This window comes from Antechinus flavipes, chromosome 3, assembly GCF_016432865.1.
Source record: "Antechinus flavipes isolate AdamAnt ecotype Samford, QLD, Australia chromosome 3, AdamAnt_v2, whole genome shotgun sequence".
Taxonomy (NCBI): Eukaryota; Metazoa; Chordata; class Mammalia; order Dasyuromorphia; family Dasyuridae; genus Antechinus; species Antechinus flavipes.
Genome location: NC_067400.1, coordinates 351,186,412 through 351,205,611, shown reverse-complemented (window position 1 = coordinate 351,205,611; position 19,200 = coordinate 351,186,412). Strand labels below are relative to the sequence as shown.

The 19,200-nt window shown below is 34.9% G+C and overlaps 1 protein-coding gene across 1 annotated transcript in view; it reads left to right on the top strand.

Annotated features, from left to right (window-relative positions):
- Positions 1-1,645: 1,645 nt before the first annotated feature.
- Positions 1,646-19,200, top strand: part of MARCO (macrophage receptor with collagenous structure) — a 54,496-nt gene continuing 36,941 nt past the window's right edge. The window contains exons 1-3 of the mRNA XM_051985758.1: positions 1,646-1,769; positions 15,199-15,300; positions 17,169-17,426. Of these exons, the coding sequence (XP_051841718.1) occupies positions 1,661-1,769; positions 15,199-15,300; positions 17,169-17,426 (469 nt within the window). The 5' untranslated portion in view covers positions 1,646-1,660. The remainder of the gene's footprint in view (positions 1,770-15,198; positions 15,301-17,168; positions 17,427-19,200) is intronic.

Here is a 19,200-nt window from a genome sequence, read left to right as displayed (position 1 = left end):
AAAAATAAAATGCAAGCAAACAACAACAAAAAGAATGATAATGCTATATTGTGATCCATGGTCAGTTTCCACAATCCTCTCTTTGGGTGTAGATAGCTCTCTTCATCACAAGATCATTGGAACTGGCCTGAATCATTTCATTGTTGAGAAGAACCATGTCCATCAGAATTGATTATCATATAATCTTGCTATTACTGTGTACACTGATCTCCTGATTCTGTTCATTTCACTTAGCATCAGTTTGTGTCTCTCTAGGCCTCTCTGAAATCATCCTACTAATCGCCTTATAGAAAAATAATATTCCATAACATACATATAACTTATTCAGCCATTCTCCAATTGATGGGCATCTCAGTTTCCAGTTTCTTGCCCTACAAAAGAACTGCCACAAACGGTTTTGCACATGTGGGTCCCTTTTCTTCCTTTAAGATCTCTTTGGGATACAGCAGACCCAGCAGAAACACTGTTGGATCAAAAGGTATACACATTTTGATAGCCCTTTGGGCATAATTCCAAATTGCTCTACAAATGGTTGGATCAGTTCACAACTCCACCAACAATGTATTAGTTTCCCAGTTTTCCCACATCCCCTCCAGTATTTGGCATTATCTTTTCCTGTCATCTTAGCCAATCTGAGAGGTATATAATGGTACCTCAAAGTTGTCTTAATTTGCATTTCTCCAATCAATAGTGATTTGGAGCACATTTTCATATGACTAGAAATGGTTGTAATTTCTTCATCTAAAAATTGTCTATTCATATCCTTTGATATGGTTTATGTTCTCAAAGAGCTTCCAATTCAGTTAGAAAAACATGTCTAACACACATAAAATGTACAGAATAAAAGGAATAAAGAAACTTAAAGTACTCTTAGAATTCTTGGTAGATTGGAAGCTCCTTGAGGACAAGAACTTTTTTTTTTCTCTGAGGCAATTGGGGTTAAATGACTTGCCCAGGATCATACAGCTAGGAAATATTAAGTGTCTGAAACTAGATTTGAATTCAGGTCCTCCTGAATTCTGGTGCTCATCTACTGAATCACTTAGCTGCCCTGACAACAAGAACTTTTGCTTTTTTGACTTTTGTATCTCTAATGCCTAGCTTAATGCCTTGCCCAAAGTAGGCACCAATAAATGTTGAATTGAATTCAATTTAAAGAGAGAATAAGCTAAAATGCTCAGGAAAGACTTTAAGGAAAAAGTAGGAAATTAACTGAGTCTTGAATGCTGAGGTAGGATTAGGATAACCAGAGGAGTGGGGTAGAAATTAGTTCCATGGTTCATTCAATCTAGCATTCAATTTCTGATGGGACAGGTTGTAGGAGAAAGATAGTCCCCTTCCTTGGTGTTAACCTTGGGTAGGAAGGAGTCCAGGATGTACCCAGAGTATTGTCACTCACCTTTTTTTAATTACCTGCAGTGGTCAGGATCTACACATGTGGATAGATCATTTTAGAGAAATGGTTAATTTTGTTTGTGTTAGGAATATTTATAAAATCAGAAATCACAGCCAAAAGGAAGTGCACCATTCTCCCCTCCTCCAAATGTCTCAAATAACTGCAAAATTAAACAGGAGGGATATCCATTCATGTTGTAGTTCCTCTAATGGGAGAGCATTTCTGCTAACTCAAGGAGTTTAAACCTACTATAAAGCAACAGCAATGGAAACTCAAGAGAATTTTAAGGAGGAAGAGTTCATCTTTCACACCAACAGATTGGCAGCTACAGAACAAAAGATGTTTTCTTCAGTGGAGACCTTTGAAATCAGTGGTAAAGTATTCTTCACTGTTAATATAATCTAGGGGCAATACAGTTGCTTCATTATCCATATAAGAAAATAATATTTGATTGGGGAGATTGAATTTGCAGTAGATATTCATATTTAGAAAGTCTGACTTTTTGCAGAATAATTTCTCATATGTTTAATTCTATAATTTTCTGAAAGGCTAATAATAGCTGCATTACCTCTTTAGCATCTTTTATTTTTTTAAATAAAAAAACTAGTTCTATTTTTAAATGGTGTTCCCTTACAACTGAATTATCTAACCTCTACTTTCCTTTCTCTTTCTCCCTATTAAATATTATAACTGGTAAATTTTTTTAAAGCTTCATAAACTACTAGAACTTTTTCCCTCAATGTTTTATCCTTAAAACAGGACAGTTGATTACACCTTGGGGAAGGTGGCAGGGAAAAAGAGGGTGTGTGGAAAGTTCCTTAGTGAGGAAAACTACTTTCATCGATACAAATGAATATTAAATCTATAACTAATTGCATTATAAGGTATTGCCTGAAACAGTGAAAAGTTAAGTGACAGCCAGTATGGATAAAAGTTATATATGAACCTAGGTTGTCCTGTTTTTAAGGAATGCTTTTAATCCACTACACTATGATGATTAAATGTGAAAAAAACTTCTAAAGTTAAATGATACAAAAGAATAGGTTGTGAATATTCAAGTTTAAAATTTCATTAAAAAAGAAAAACTTAAGAAACTTGGATTTGTACAGCATATACTGAACACTGACACCAGAAGACTGAAGATCAAACATACCTCTCTCTTCTCCACAGAAGAGGTAAACTATGGTGCAGAATGAGCTATATCTTTACAGATATAACTAATATATTAATTTCCATTGGAACTGATGGTTGTTTTATAAAGGGAGGGAAGGGTTCAAATTAATTCTTTTTTTGCTTTGTCTATTTTAGTCTTCCTTTAAAAATTTTCTCTGTCTCTTGAGACCCCTCTTCATCCATTGAGAAACAAGGAATATGATATCAATGATATATGTGAATTCAGTTCAAATAAATTATTTTTAAAAACCTTCATTTTGCTTGATCCATTTACTCTGTATAATATTGCACAGATTATTTTTAAAGAAATAGATTTTATTGATGCTTTTTTGCCTTTACATCATCATTATTTAACATAAGTATATTTTTAAAAGCTCTAGTGATCTTTCTGCTTCCTTAGAATGAACTCTTATTCTAGAATATTATTGTAGAAAACTTTAATCTCAGATTCCCCTACCCCTTGTACTTTTCTAGAAGTATTGTATTCCGGGATATTAGCAGAATCCCAGCCATTCCTTTAGTATTTATTGAGTCTCTGGGATCACAGAACAACAAATTTTATAATTAAGAAAAACATTTAGTCTACCAATTTCACTGTCCAGATGAGGAAACTAAGATGGGAGAGATGAAGTAAGTTGTCCCAAGTTGTACAGGTAGCTTACCAGGTGCAATTACACTGTGAGGATTACAATATATAAGACACAGTTTCCACAGAGAAGGGGAAGGGGGGAGAAAATAGCAGGGAATATGTGATGTATCCTAATAAAATCAAAAGCTACAATGAAGGGAAAATAATTCCTGTAGTCTCTCAGGAAGAAGATAGCATATAGTACAATGTGTGAGGAGACAAAAGGAGGGATTGCAAAAAGGAAGAGGGGGAAGAAACCTTGTTTCAATTGTGGGAAGGGGTATATATTGATGAATTCTCACATAGGAGAAGAGAGATATTCTATAAAGGGAAATAAGAACCTTACAGTAGATATTATCTGCAGGGATTCAGTATCTAGAAAAACCACTCATCTATCTCAGGAAAAGAGGGTAACTGGCAGAAGACTGAGAGAGCATGGATCCAAGGAAGAAATCCTGAAGTAAATCAGGAATAATAACCAAGAGAAAAGATCACAGTGGGAGAGATGGAGATAAAAGAAATGAGTGAGGGCCAGACCATGGGATATATCTATGGTTTGCAAGTAGGAAAAGAAAGATTAGCCAGAGAAGAACATACAGTAGGATCCCTCAGAGAGCAAGGAAGAGAACTAGAAGAGTCCATCGTCATGGAAATCAAAGGGAGATGAAGGTATTAAGAAGGAACATGAGATCCTGTAGAAAGACAACGAAGATTAAGACTGAAAAAAAGACATAGGCAGTTCATGACAAGGCATAGAATTATAGATTTAGAATTATAAGGCTCCCTAGATTATTTTACAAATGAGGAAACTGAAGGCCAGACTTGTTCAAGGTAATAGAGAGAGAAGACAAAGTATTCAAACCTTATCCTTTGACCTCAAATTCAGCATGCTTTCCATTGTATAATGCTTGTCTGTATCTGAGACAGATTTAGGTTGAATTCTGCCTCTATCACCTACTTAACATAAGCTATCTAAATGAATCATTTCATCTTTCTGAAGCTGAATTTCGTCATTTACAAAATGAGGTTCAATGAGATGAATTGTAAGTCTCTTCGAGCTCTAATATTTTATACTTTGATATTTAAGAAGCCATTGGTTCCAGAGAAGAGATAAGGAAATGCAGTTTCCCTTATTACCCATAGGACTCTGGCAATGGGATAGTGCATATGCTTTTAGACACCGTCACTAGATGGTTCAGTTTTGTGGAGCAGTTTTCTTGAGAATTTCCCTTCCAGTTTCCTTGCCCAAAATCAAAAGGAGAAGCTGCTAAAATCACAAAGTTATAAGTTTAAAAGAGAATTTGTTTTGTCTTGTTTTTAACTCACTCCATTATACAGCCTACTCAGTAAAATAATCTTCCTAGCTCAATCACCAATCATCTGCATCTCTTGTTATAATGTATAGATTGGGTTAAATAGGTATCATAGTTTAGTTCCTTCCAACACTCAAATTGCATAATTTAGAGAAGGGAGATGCTCCAAACACATTTCTCTTCCTCCTCTCCTTTCCCCCATTCTATTCCCCATACTTCTGCGTTGCCATCAATTTAAAAGGATAGAGACAGAAAAGCTTACTTAGGTCCTGAAGACTTGTAGATCACCCATCATTCAGCTTTCAATATCCTGCTAGGGCTTTTGATTGTAGAAAAGTCTATTTTTTTGGTAGTAGAAAATTCCTTGGATTTGGAGTCAGATAATGAAAATTTGGATTATGTCTTGGCTGCTTTTTAATTGTGTGACCTTCAGTTAAATCACTTAACCTATCTTGGCTTCAGTGACCCTATCTGCAAGATAAGGGAGATAAGTTTTAAAGTCCTTTTAAATTTTGAATTCCATGATCCTAAGATACAGCTGTTTTTAGAGTAGAAAGCTCATGTAAGCAAGGAGCTAACATCCCTAACCACAATCAACTGCCTGGAAAATATATGCCTTTAGCTACAAAAAAGGACTGAGGGAAGAAAACAATAGAGGAATCTGCTTGGGTTATGTGCTCATTACAAAATAACAGCAAACTCTGAGAACTGGAAAGAAACTAATATTTATTAAGCACTATGTGTTTATATATGCTATACTGTATATATTATCTCATTTGATCCTGAATACAACCCTGGGAGGCAGGTAATGGCTATTGTTATACCCAGTTTATACTTGAGGAAACTTAAGTGATTCGACAAAGATCTTACAACTAGCTAATAAGTGAGACCACATTTGAACTCGGGTCTTCCCAATTCTAGGCCCACCCCTCAATTCACTGCACCACTTAGCTGCCTCGAGGCAAGGACCTCAGACATCATTTAGTCTCTCTTAATACCTAAACAGAAATTAATTCTAAAGTTTTACTTTACACCAATAAAATGAGAAAATGACTAAAGATAGAAATAGTCAATGCTAGACAGATTACAGAAAGATAAATCTTTGACTATATTGATGAAGGTATGAGTTGAACCAGTCATCCTAGAAAACAATTTATCTCTTCTTTGTCTATGATTTTCCTGCCTTGTTGCTATTGCTAGCATTTCTAGGCAATGTTAAATAACAATGGAAAGAGAACATGTGCTTATTTTATTCTTGGACTTATTGGAAAATTTACTTTTTTCATATTATAAATGATGTTAGCTATTAGTTTAATGTGTGTGTGTGTGTGTGTGTGTGTGTGTATCACATTGCTTTTCAAATGATGCCTTAAAAGTAATGTTTTGTAGGGATTTTTTTTTAGCATGTTAATGCTATATTTTTTTCTTTTTTTATTATTATAGTTTTTTATTGACAGAACAGATTCACAGGTAACTTTTCAACATTGACCCTTGCAATCACTTCTGTTCCAACTTTTCCCTTCCTTCCCTTCACCCCCTCCCCTATATGGCAGGCAGCCTCATAAATGTTAAACATGTTAAAATATATCTTAAATGCAACATATGTGTACACATCTGTACAGTTCTCTTGTTGCACAAGAAAAATCCGATTTAGAAAGGGAAAAATAACCTGGGAAGAAAAACAAAAATGCAAGCAGTCCACATTCATTTCCCAATGTTCTTTCACTAGGTGTAGTTGGTTCTGTTCATCACTGATCAGTTAGAACTGAATTGGATTCTCTCATTGCCAAAGATAGCCACTTCCATCAGAATTGATCCTCATACAGTATTGTTGTTGAAGTGTCATGAAGTGCATGATGATCTCCTGATTCTGCTCATTTCACTTAGCATCAGTCCATGTAAGTCTCTCTAAGCTTCTCTGTATTCATCCTGCTGGTTATTTCTTACAGAACAATAATATTCCATAACATTCATATGCCACAATTTACTCAGCCATTCTCCAATTGTTGGGCATCTGTTCAATTTCCAGTTTCTAGCCACTACAAAGAGAGCTGCCACAAACATTTTTGCAAGTACAGGTCCCTTTCCCTTCTCTAATATCTCTTTGGGATATAAGCCTAGTAGTAACACTGCTGGATCAAAGGGTATACACAGTTTGATAACTTTTTGAGCATAGTTCCAAATTGTTCCCCAGAATGGTTGGATCTGTTCACAACTCCACCAATAATGTATTACTTTCCCAATTTTCCCGCATGCCCTCCAACATTCAGCATTATCTTTTCCTGTCATTTTAGCCAATCTGAGAGGTGTGTAGTGGTATCTCAGAGTTGTCTTAATTTGCAATTTTCTGATCAATAATGATTTGGAGAACCTTTTCATATGAGTAGAAATAGTTTCAATTTCATCATCTGAAAAATTTCTGTTCATATCCTTTGACCATTTATCAATTCGAGAATGGCTTGATTTCTTACAAATTAGAAATTCTCTATATATTTTGGAAATGAGGTCTTTATCAGAAACTTTAACTGTAAATTTTTTCCCCCAGTTTATTGCTTCCCTTCTAATCTTGTCTGCATTAGTTTTGTTTGTACAAAAACTTTTTAACTTGATATAATCAACATTTTCTATTTTATGATCAATAAAGATCTCTAGTTCTTCTTTGGTCACAAATTCCTTCCTCTTCCACAAGTCTGAGAGGTAAACTACCCTATGTTCTTCTAATTTATTTATAACCTCATTCTTTATGCCTAAATCATGAACCTATTTTGATCTTATCTTGATATACAGTGTTAAGTGTGGGTCCATAGTGCTATATTTTTTTCAAAGGATTTTTCTATAGCTAATAATCACGTAAATCTAGTTGGGTTTACTTTTAATATTATTACTAAATTTAATATTAATTGTTTCTCTAATTCCAAACCATCCTTGAATTTCTAGTAAAATTCACTTTGGTCATAGAAAATAAATTTTAATATGCATAATCGTCGTCTTCTTGCTAGAAGTTTATTTAAATTTTTTAAATCAATGTTATTGTTACTCACCTATAATTCCTTTTCTCTGCTTTATATCTCCATGGATTAGATAGTAAGATGATAATTATCTTATAAAAAGGAATTTGGTAGAGTATTTTCTATCCCAATGAATGAGAAAAATTATTATTTGTATTACCTAGGTAATAATTATTTTAAAAATATTTTTAATACTTTACCCACAAATTTATCTGGAACAGGCTTTGTTTCTCCTTCTTTTGGTAGTTCCTTTATGGTCTGATCATTTTCTGAGATTGGATTATTTTATTGAATAATTGAATTATATTATTGAACTCGGGTCTTCCCAATTCTTTTATGCAATCTAAATTATCTGTTTTTTCTATTGTAATCATCTCTATCCCTAACATATTATTATTTTAAGATATCTAAGGATTTATCCTTAGATATATCTGTGAAATGTATCTGATTTAGCCCAATTCCACTCTAGGTCATGTCTTATTAAGAAGTTGTTATTGTTTTTTTTAATAGATCTTCAAACTGACTTTCTACAGTTTTGCTAATACTTACTTAATGACTTCAAATTACTACTCTATATTCTTTGAGTATTGTTATTCAAAAGCTATAAATCCATTCAAATCGGCAATCCTACAACACATCTCTCAATATCATGAAGAACTTCGTAAAATGTGTTGCTAGAATTAAAAATGGCATTACTCCAATATACAACTCCATTAACTCATTCAAAAGAAGGAAGTGAGATTAGCTGACCATAATTTGATTGTTAATAACCACTTTCACTCCGAAGTATTAAAAAAAATTTTCCTTAGAAGAAAATTCCTTCAGACAAGTAGGAGACTCAGAGTAATTGGTGATATACATTTTTGTCCACAGCCAATGCATGGGTTTGTTTTGCTTAACTATATCTACTTGTCATAAAAAAATTAATGAATTTCTAAATGGAGAGAGGAATTTAGGATGGAGAGAAGACAAAGTGATGCAAGAAAGGAAGGAAGAAAGAGAGGGAAGAAGAGAAGGAAGGAAGAAAGGAAGGAAGAAGGAAGGAAGGAAGAAGGAAGGAAGGAAGGAAGGAAGGAAGGAAGGAAGGAAGGAAGGAAGGAAGGAGGGAGGGAGGGAGGGAGGGAGGAAGGAAGGGAGAGAGGGAGGGAGGAAGGAAGGAGGGAGGGAGGAAGGAAGGAGGGAGGGAGGAAGGAAGGAGGGAGGGAGGGAGGAAGGAAGAAGAGAAAGAGGGAGGAAGGAAGTAAGGGAGGGAGGGAGGAGGGAGGAAGGAAGGAAGGGAGAGAGGGAGGGAGGAAGGAAGGAAGGGAGGAAGGAAGGAAGGAAGGGAGAGAGGGAGGGAGGAAGGAAGGAAGGGAGGAAGGAAGGAAGAGGCTAAGATTGCAGAGAGAAACCAGGAAGTTGCCTAAGCTTTCCCCAGTTTCCCTCTAGAAACAATATTAAATCAAACCTCTAAACAGATACTGGAGTTACAGAATCTACAAAAATTTGGAATGAAGCAATTTTCCAGCTTAAGTTAACATAGGATTTCAGGAAAAGTCTTTCTCTCTTGGGGGAGTGCAGCCCACCATGGGTGTGATGAGGGGAATCTAGCAGGAGGCTCTAGGTCATGGCAAAGTTGAGCAGCTGATTGGTCCTGGCTAAGTTAGTCAGTGGCTTAGAAGATCAGCTGTGAGATGTCCAGTCTCAGTGTAGAAAGCAAAAGGCAAACCCTTGAACCATTGCATAACAGGTCACACAGTGGGAAAACTTCCAGCACTTCTGGCCCCAGAGTTGGTAAGCCAGTGAGAGGTCCCTGTCCTCCTGCAAACAAAGCTTGGTACAGTGTTCCCAGTACTCTAGGAGCAAAGTTCAATTTTTTTTTTTTTAATGAGCAAAAAAGCAAAGAGAATCCTGCTCATAGAAAGCTACTATGATAACCAAGAAGATAAGAACACTAACTCAGAAAAGGGCAGCAATGGCAAATTACCTATATGTGAAGCTTCAAAGGGAAATATGAGTTGGTCTCAAGCTCAAAAGCTTCTCTTGGAAGAGTTCAAAAAAGATTTAAAAAATAAAATAAGAGAAATAGAAAAAATGGAGGAAAGAAATGAAAACTATGTAGGAGAATTATGGGGGGGGGTAGTCAACAGCTTGGAAAAAGGAAGCACAAAAATATATTGAAGAAAACAACTCCTTAAAAGTAGATTTGGTGAAATGGGAAAAAAGCATGTATACTGAAGAAAACAACTCCTTGAAAAATAGAATTGGCAAAATCAAAGGAAAATCCACTGAACAAAACCATTCTTTTAAAAGTAGAATTGGCCAGATGGAAAAAGAGATAAAAAAGCTAAATGAAGAAAATAATTCATTGCAAATTAGAATTGTATAAATGGAGGTTAATGACTCATTGAGAAATCAAGAATCAGTCAGATAAAAAAAAGTTTTTAAATAAAAAAATAGAAGAAAATGTAAAGTATTTCATTGGAAAAACAATCTATGAAATAGATACAGGTGAGATAATTTGAGAATTATTGGACTACCTGAACAATCTGAATGCCATGATCAGAAAGAGAGAGAGAAAGAGAGAAAAAGAGAGAGAGAGAGAGAGAGAGAGAGAGAGAGAGAGAGAGAGAAGGAGAGAGCCTGGACATCGTTCAAGAAATCATCAAGGAAAATTGTGCTAATATCCTAAAGGCAGAGGATAAAATAGTTATTGAAAGAATTCACTGATCAGCTCCTGAAAGGGACCCCAAATGAAAACTCCAAAAAATAGTATAGCAGAATTCCAGAATTATAAGGTCAAAGACAAAATACTGCAAGCAGTCAGAAAGAAACAATTCAAATATCAAGGAGCCATCATTAAGATTTCCCAGGACTTAGCAGCTTCCACATTAAAAGATTCAGAAGGCCTAGAATATGATATTCTAGAGGCAAAGAAGCTTGGACTACAACCAAGAATCAGCTACCCAGCAAAATTGAATATATAATATTTTCAGGGGAAAGTTGAGCATACAATGAATCAATCATTTCTGCTGAAAAGTCCAGAGCTAACCAGAAAATTTGATCTTTAGAATACAAGACTTAAGAGAAGCATAAAAGGTAAACAAGAAAGAAAAAAATGTTATTTATTGGTTAAAATGTTTATATCCCTACACAGGAAAATGATACTTGTAATTCTTGAGAGCTATTTCTTTCTTAGGGCAGTTAGAAGGGGTGTTCATAGATAGAGGGGGTTGGTAAAACTTGATTTTGATGTGATGATATAAAAGAGAAGTTAAAAGGTAGTAGAAGAGGAAAGGGAATGTTAAATGGGATAAATTACTTTATGTGAAGAGGTACATAAATTATTATAGTAGGAGGAAAGAAGGAGGGTAGGAGGTATGTGAGCATTGTTTGAATCTTAATCTCATCATATTTTTCTCAAATAGGGGATAACATACAAATTTCTTACCCTAAAGGAAAGTAGGAGGGAAAAGGAGAAAGAAAAAAAATTAGGGAAGTCTGATAGAAGGGATGGCTGAAGTAGCAGGGGAAGAGGGTAAAAAAAGGATGGAGAATTGATAGAAGGGAGGAAAGATTAAGATAGGTAGAGGTCAGAAGCAAAACACTGGTAAGGAGGGAAAGGGTGAAACAAGAGAGAAAAATATAAATGGAGGAAAATAGGATGGAAGGAAATATAGAATTAGTAATCATTACTGTGAATGTTAATATTTTCTCCTACAAAACAGAAAGAAATAGAAAAGGTGATTAAAAACCATAATGCTATGACATATTTTTTACAAGAAATACATTTGAAGTAGAAAGATACACACAGAATAAAGACAAAAGGCTAGAGTAGAATATATTGTGCTTCGGCTAAAATAAAAAAGACAGAGGTAGTGATCCTGATGTCAGACCAAGCAAAAGAAAAAAAAAAAAAAGAACTAACTAAAAGAGATAAGGAAGGAAATTGCATCTTGCTAAAGGGTTCCATAGATAATGAAGTCATATCAATACTAAATATATATGGACCAAGTGGTATAGCAACCAAATTCTTAAGAAGAAATTAAGTAAGTAAGTTATAGGAAGAAATAAAAAAACAAAACCATATGAATGGGAGAATCTCAATCTCCCTCTTTCAGAACTAGATAAATTGAACCACAAAATAAACAAGAAATAAATTAGAAGGAAGATAAGGAGGCAAGTAGAACTTTAGAAAACTTAAATATAGTAGACCTTTGGAGAAAATTGAATGGATATAAAAAGGAATATATCTTTTCCTCAGCAGTAATGGCGCTTATATAAAAATAGACTATATGTTAGGACATGAAAATCTCAAATCAAATACAGGAAAGCAGAAATATTAAATGCATCCTTTTCAGATCATGATGTAATAAAAATTACATATAAAAAGGGCCATGGAAAAAGAGACAAAAATTAATTGCAACTAAATAATCTAATCCCAAAGAGTAAGTAACAGGTTAGGTTCAAAAGACAAAACAGGCAATAACTTTAATACTCTAGTGTTTGACAAACCCAAAGACCCCAGATTTTGGGATAAGAACTCACTGTTTGACAAAAATTGCTGGGAAAATTGAAAACTAGTATGGCAGAAACTAGGCATTGACCCACACTTAACACCACACACCAAGATAAGGTCAAAATGGGTTCATGACCTAGGCATAAAGAATGAGATTATAAATAAATTAGAGGAACATAGGATAGTTTTTTAAAATAACTTTTTATTGATAGAACCCATGCCAGGGTAATTTTTTACAGCATTATCCCTTGCACTCACTTCTGTTCTGATTTTTCCCCTCCCTCCCTCCACCCCCTCCCCCAGATGGCAAGCAGTCCTTTACATGTTGAATAGGTTACAGTATATCCTGGATACAATATATGTGTGCAGAACCGAAAAGTTTTCTTGTTGCACAGGGAGAATTGGATTCAGAAGGTATAAGTAACTTGGGAAGAAAAACAAAAATGCAAGCAGTTTATATTCATTTCCCAGTGTTCTTTCTTTGGGTGTAGCTACTTCTGTCCATCCTTGATCAATTGAAACTGAATTAGCTCTCTTTATCGAAGAGATCCACTTCCATCAGAATACATCCTCAAACAGTATTGTTGTTGAGGTATATAATGATCTCCTGGTTCTGCTCATTTCACTTAGCATCAGTTCATGTAAGTCTCGCCAGTCCTCTTTGTATTCATCCTGCTGGTCATTCCTTACAGAACAATAATATTCCATAACAGAACATAGGAGGTAAACTAACCTCTCAGACCTGTGGAAGAGGAAGGAATTTATGATCAAAGAAGAACTAGAGATCATTACTGATCACAAAATAGAAAATTTTGATTATATCAAATTGAAAAGTTTTTGTACAAACAAGACTAATGCAGGCAAGATTAGAAGGGAAGCAATAAACTGGGAAAACATTTTTACAGTCAAAGGTTCTGATAAAGTCCTCATTTCCAAAATATATAGAGAATTGACTCTAATTTATAAGAAATCAAGCCATTCTCTTGTTGATAAATGGTCAAAGGACATGAACAGACAATTCTCAGATGAAGAAATTGAAACTGTTTCTAGCCATAAGAAAAGATGCTCCAAGTCATTATTAATCAGATAAATGCAAATTAAGACAACTCTGAGATACCACTACACACCTCTCAGATTGGCTAAAATGACAGGGAAAGATAATACAGAATGTTGGAGGGGATGTAGGAAAACAGGGACACTGATACACTATTGGTGGAATTGTGAATACATCCAGCCATTCTGGAGAGCAATTTGGAACTATGCTCAAAAAGTTATCAAACTGTGCATATCCTTTGATCCACCAGTGTTACTACTGGGTTTATATCCCAAAGAGATTTTAAAGAAGCAGAAAAGACCTGTATGTATAAGAATGTTTGTGGCAGCCCTCTTTGTAGTGGCCAGAAATGGGAAATTTAGTGGATGCCCATCAATTGGAGAATGGCTGAATAAATTGTGGTATATGAATATTGTGGAATATTATTGTTCAGTAAGAAATGACCAACAGGATGATTTCAGAAAGGCCTGGAGAGACTTACATGAACTGATGCTGAGTGAAATGAGCAGGACCAGGAGATCATTATATACTTCAACCACAATACTATATGATGATCTATTCTGATGGACCTGTCCATCTTCAGCAATGAGATGAACCAAATCAGTTCCAATAGAGCAGTAATGAATTGAATCAGCTACATCCAGTGAAAGAATTCTGGGAGATGACTAAGAACCATTACATAAAATTCCCAATCCCTCTTTTTTTGTCCACCTGCATTTTTTATTTCCTTCACAGACTGATTGTACTCTATTTCAGAGTCCAATTCTTTTTTGCACCGCAAAATAACTGTTTGGACATGTATACTTATTTTGTATTTAATTTATACTTTAACATATTTAACATGTATTGGTCAACCTGCCATCTGGGGGAGGAGGTGGGGGGAAGGAGGGGAAAAATTGGAACAAAAGGTTTGGCAATTGTCAAAGCTGTAAAATTACCCATGCATATAACTTGTAAATAAAAAGCTATAATTTTTTTTTTAAAAAAGAGTAAGTGACTAAAAAACAAATCATAGAAATAATCAATAATTTCATCCAAGAAAATGATAATAATGAGATGACATACCAAAATGTATGAGATGCAGCCAAAGTAGTTCTTAGGGGAAATTTTATATCTCTGGGTGCTTACATGAATATAATAGAGAAAGAGACCAATTGGATATGCAAACTAGGTCAAAATGGGTTCAGCATTAAAGTGACAAGAATGATAGTATAAGCAAATTGGGAAAGCAAGACATTGTTTACTTGTCAAATCTTTGATGAAAGGAGGAATTTATGGCCAAAAAGAACCAGAGAGCATTATGAACTGCAAAATGAATAGTTTTGACTACATTAAATTAAAAAGGGTTTGCCCAAACAAAACCAATGCAACCAAGATTAGAAGGGAAACAGAAAGCTGGGAAACAATTTTTATAGCCAGTGTTTCTGATAAAGGCCTTACTAAAATATATAGAGAACTGAGTCAAAGTCATAAATTCCCTAGTTAATAAGTGGTCAAAGGATATGAATAGAAATTTTTCAGATCAATAATTTAGGCTGTTTTAGTCATATGAAAAAATTAAATTAAAATTTAACAACTTAAATTAAAACAACTCTGTGGTACTGTTTCACATCTATCAGATTGGCTAAAATGGCAGGTAAAGATAATGATAAATGTTGGAGAAGTTGTTTTCCACTGGAACACCAATGCTAAAAATATATTCATTCCTTTAAAGTAGACCAAAATAAAAAATGAGGAGCTAAAGGCATTGTGAAAGGAAGGCTGGTAGTTATAGGAATCAGTCAAGGCTCATCTCTGTATTTATACATGGAATGCAAAAGACACTTAGGACCTGGACCTAGACTTGGAAGATCTTGCTGGGGAGAGGCTTGAACAATAGAGGGTGGCTTACCCAGACATTTCAATCTAAGTAGTTCTCCCAGTCCTGTCTTGGAAGGAACAGGAGACACCTAAATAATTCTCTAGGACACATGTGCTTTTCCAGCCTCTTATATACCTGAATCTTTCTCTTAGTGTCAAATGTAAACCAGATGCTTTTGTGGCTGGGACCACTAGAAATTACATCCTGCATACTTTTAGAGACTGTTTTGCTCAGTCCCCCATCAGCCTTCTCTTCTCTTTATTTTAGAGTCAAAGCCCAAGAAAAAATGTGGAGGGAATTGCATCACTTCTGCAATAATCATCTACCTAGTGCTGTTTACAGCAGGTGTGGGATTTCTGGCAATACAAGGTAACTGTTTTTCTTGGAAACAAGCTCTGTATGTTAGAGAATGATGTTTGCTGTGGCACAAGTTTCTGTTAATCTAGGAAATTTAAAGAATTCTTTTTTATTGTCCAAGTCACTGGGTAAACAGAAGAAATCAATATGGTCTCAGGAGTTCGAAAAAGATAAGTGCGTATACATGTGTGTGTGTATGTGTGTATCTGTACTTCTTTAATTGAATTATTTAACCAAATATAAAGGCTTTTTTAGACTAATCATTTCAAGGGATCATCCAATTCCATCTCAATTCTGGTGGATGATAGAAAATTTGCTAGATAGAAAATTCATCAATTATTACAGCCACCTACTTTGGAATTTGGGACCAGTTCAGACAATGACTAGACAGATCATAGGATCCTAATTTACTTTATAAAACATTAGTTTAAGCAAATGAATGCTGTGAATGGAAGTGAAAAGGAAATTTAGGGCAAATTATTTTCAAATATTTTATAGGACATTTATTTGTTAACTACAAATAGCTCTTCCAGAGGTCCTCAAACTACGGCCAGGGGGTCAGATGCAACAGCTGAGGACATTTATCCCCCTCACCCAGGGCTATGAAGTTTCTTTATTTAAAAGCCCACAAAACAAAGTTTTTGTTTTTTACTATAGTCCGGCCTCCAACAGTCTGAGGGACAGTGAACTGGCACCCTATTTAAAAGTTTGAGGACCCCTGCTAGCAATCCCTCTAAGGCTTCTATTAGCAATCTTTGTTAAATTAGTTGGGATTACTGTATGTTCTTGAAGATTACACTTTTATGTTTCTTTAAAAATTCTTTTACTATTTGGATTCTCTAATAATTTATATAGACCAGTTATAACTATAATCCAGGTATATTCCTGAATTAGCAGGTTGTTAGTGTACCCATTGACATAATATATTGCAAAATCTACCCATTTCAAAAGTCAGGGATTTCCAACTTTTGTTTGTTTGTTGAGGAGTGAGTTTGAGGTATTAATGGGTTCTTCTCAAACACCAAGATTAAATAGAGAATTGGGAAGAGGTCCTGATAATGAAGCCATTATGATGGGAAGCTGACAGCATTCCAGCTGAAATTAGTACAAGAAACAGATATCATGCATGAGCAATGATAAGTATGGTACAGTAAAAAGCTATCCATCAACCCTTCCTCAGGGTTTGCTTCTTGACATACTAGGGAGTCATAAAGGAAGAACTGGGAAGGCTAATGAAAACTTTTAATAGTCCTCAATTACTCATGATGGACTTGGATTGTGGTCTCCACTCTAAGAAGATTGGGTCTACATTTTAAGTCCCAAGGACTAGATCAAGTGATGTAAATCAAACTGTGGTCATGTGAGAATGCCATTTAAACAATCATCCCTAGGACTTGTTATATCAACATGACTCCTGGCTTAGGGAACTGTTCTCTTAACTGGAAAGCTTGATAATGATTTAGACACAGCATGAACAAAAATGAGGTGGCCTTGCCAACTGATATTTGAAAAAGAAAGAAGAGACTCATATGCACACAATCAGCTTATAAATGCCTCATTAAGGTCAAGGTGAAGGGGGATTAAATTTACCATCCCAATAAACCATCCTTTTATAATTTATTTTCTTCTTTGTGGCTAGCACTTCACAAATAAAAAACCTCTGTGGTCTCGATTTCCATAAATATAAAATAAAGGGAGATTGGAGCTATAAAATGCATTATAATTCTAGCCTCGATGATCCTATGATTTGGGTATTAGGAGGGCCATAGTGTTGATTTACCCTAGGTCTTCCATCTTCCTAGGGAAATATGAAAATATGAAAGTCATACATTAATGTCATGAATGAATATTAAGGTTCTATAAGAAGCATATATATGTAGTTTTGAGTCTACAGAAAGAAGTGACTTCCCAGAGATCTTGGCTGCTAACACTGGAGAGGCTGGTCATTCCCAACGGAACCCTGGAATCCTCCGTGGACCAATCAAGTCCATCTTTCTCCTCTATGCTGTCCAGCCAGTCACCTCTCAGCATCAAGAAAGAGAGTCAGTGGTTTCTAGAAATTGAAAAGGGGATCACTGAGGTGCAGGCCAGTCAGAAAGAATTACGTGGAAGGATAGATAACATTACTATGAACGCAGGTAAGTGCCATATCTTTTTTCTCTACTCTTTCTCTGGTCCCTTTCATCTTTGTCACAATGGCTACTCAAAGAAGAAAGAGAAAGAAGTAAATCCTTTATTTATATTGGTAAATCTGTTTCATTTTGGGAACACTGAACATAGACAGATTAATCTGCTGGAAAATCATCTTCCTATGAGTAAGGAGAACTGAGTGAAGTGGATTCCTGGATCCATCCTTAATTCATCATGTATCTTTGGGGTAGGCAAGCATTTTAGACACCTTGGACCTTAGTTTCACTACTGTTATAACAAAGTTTGTCTTTTCTCTCTTTGGTCCCTACCTAGGTTGAAATTTATGAGGCTAAAACAAGATAAAAGCCAGATTCTGGCCCTTATCTCTAGAAAGGAGATCATTTTATGGATACATATAATATAAGGAGTATAAAAGAGAAAGTAACTCCAAGGGCTTAATATTTTCCATCTTTTACTCATTAAATCATCATTTATTAAGTATCTACTATGTACAATATACTGAGAATTTTTTTTAAAAAGGAAACATAGTTGCAGAATTTACCTCTGAGGAACTTACATTTGAATGTTACATTATATAACACTGACAACCATGGTTATCACTGCTTAAAGACCAGGTAAAATATATTTCCCCTTTCTCCAGAGTCCTGCACAAAGCAAGCCTGATTACAGTAACCAAAAAAAAAATAGGGGCATGAATCTATAAATTCAAAAGGAGAAGGTAAACATTGACTTTATTTGCCAAATTCCTTAATCCTAGAATGAGTATTCTTGATACTTGGATGAAAGTTCTAGAATCAACCAAAAAAAAAAAAAAAATCCCTGTGTCTTTGTGGATACCTATCTTAGGAAACCTATCACTCCGAGAAATACTCTTGGTTAAAAATACAAAATGGCTAAAATTTCAATTTTATTAAGTTATTAAGAGAGGCTAGGGACTTTTGGGGCATATGTCTGAGCTTTCAGAGTGATGTCTATACAATTCCAAAGGACTCATGATGAAAAATGCTATCCACCTCCAGAGAGAGAACTGATTAACTGTTTCAATTGAAATATATTTTTCTCACGTTTGTTTCTCTTGCTTTTTTATGACATGACTATTATAGAATGATTTTACATGATTTCATATGTATAGTTGATATTTTTTTTTGCCTTCTTGATGAGTAGGGGAAGGAGTAAATTTGGAACTGAGAATTTTAAATAGTTTTTTTTTTCTAAAAAGAAAATGATGCACATAAGAACAACCGAAATCTCTTTATGATTCCCTATTCAGAACCAGAATTTGGAGCTATAAAGCCCATAGGACTGAGCTAAAGGCACAGTTTGCTAGTCTTATTACATGAGAAATCGGATATTATTATCAAATACCATAAACCTCACAGATGCTATTTCCTGTAGGTTTGGACTATCAACACATTTTGCACTGACATCAACAAAGTCATTTAAACTAATGATGTTTATTCTTGGCTTTCTTAGGATTCTATAGTTTAGAGTCCTGAATGAGACATTCTCCTTATATAAAGACACAGAGGTCAATTCTATCTGAATCCAGAATGTCTGAATAGAAATTAAGAAATTTAGATCTGTAGATTTCATAGAGAGGGTGAAGAGAAAGTCTTTTCCCTTCCAAGCCAGAAACTCTCACTGAAAATATCCTTTTTCCAACTTTGAAGATCCCAGGGATCTTTGCCCTATAAGGAAAAGTATCTTAACTCTTCCTTCTCATGAAAATAAATTTACACAGTTTGTGTTTACATAAATTCA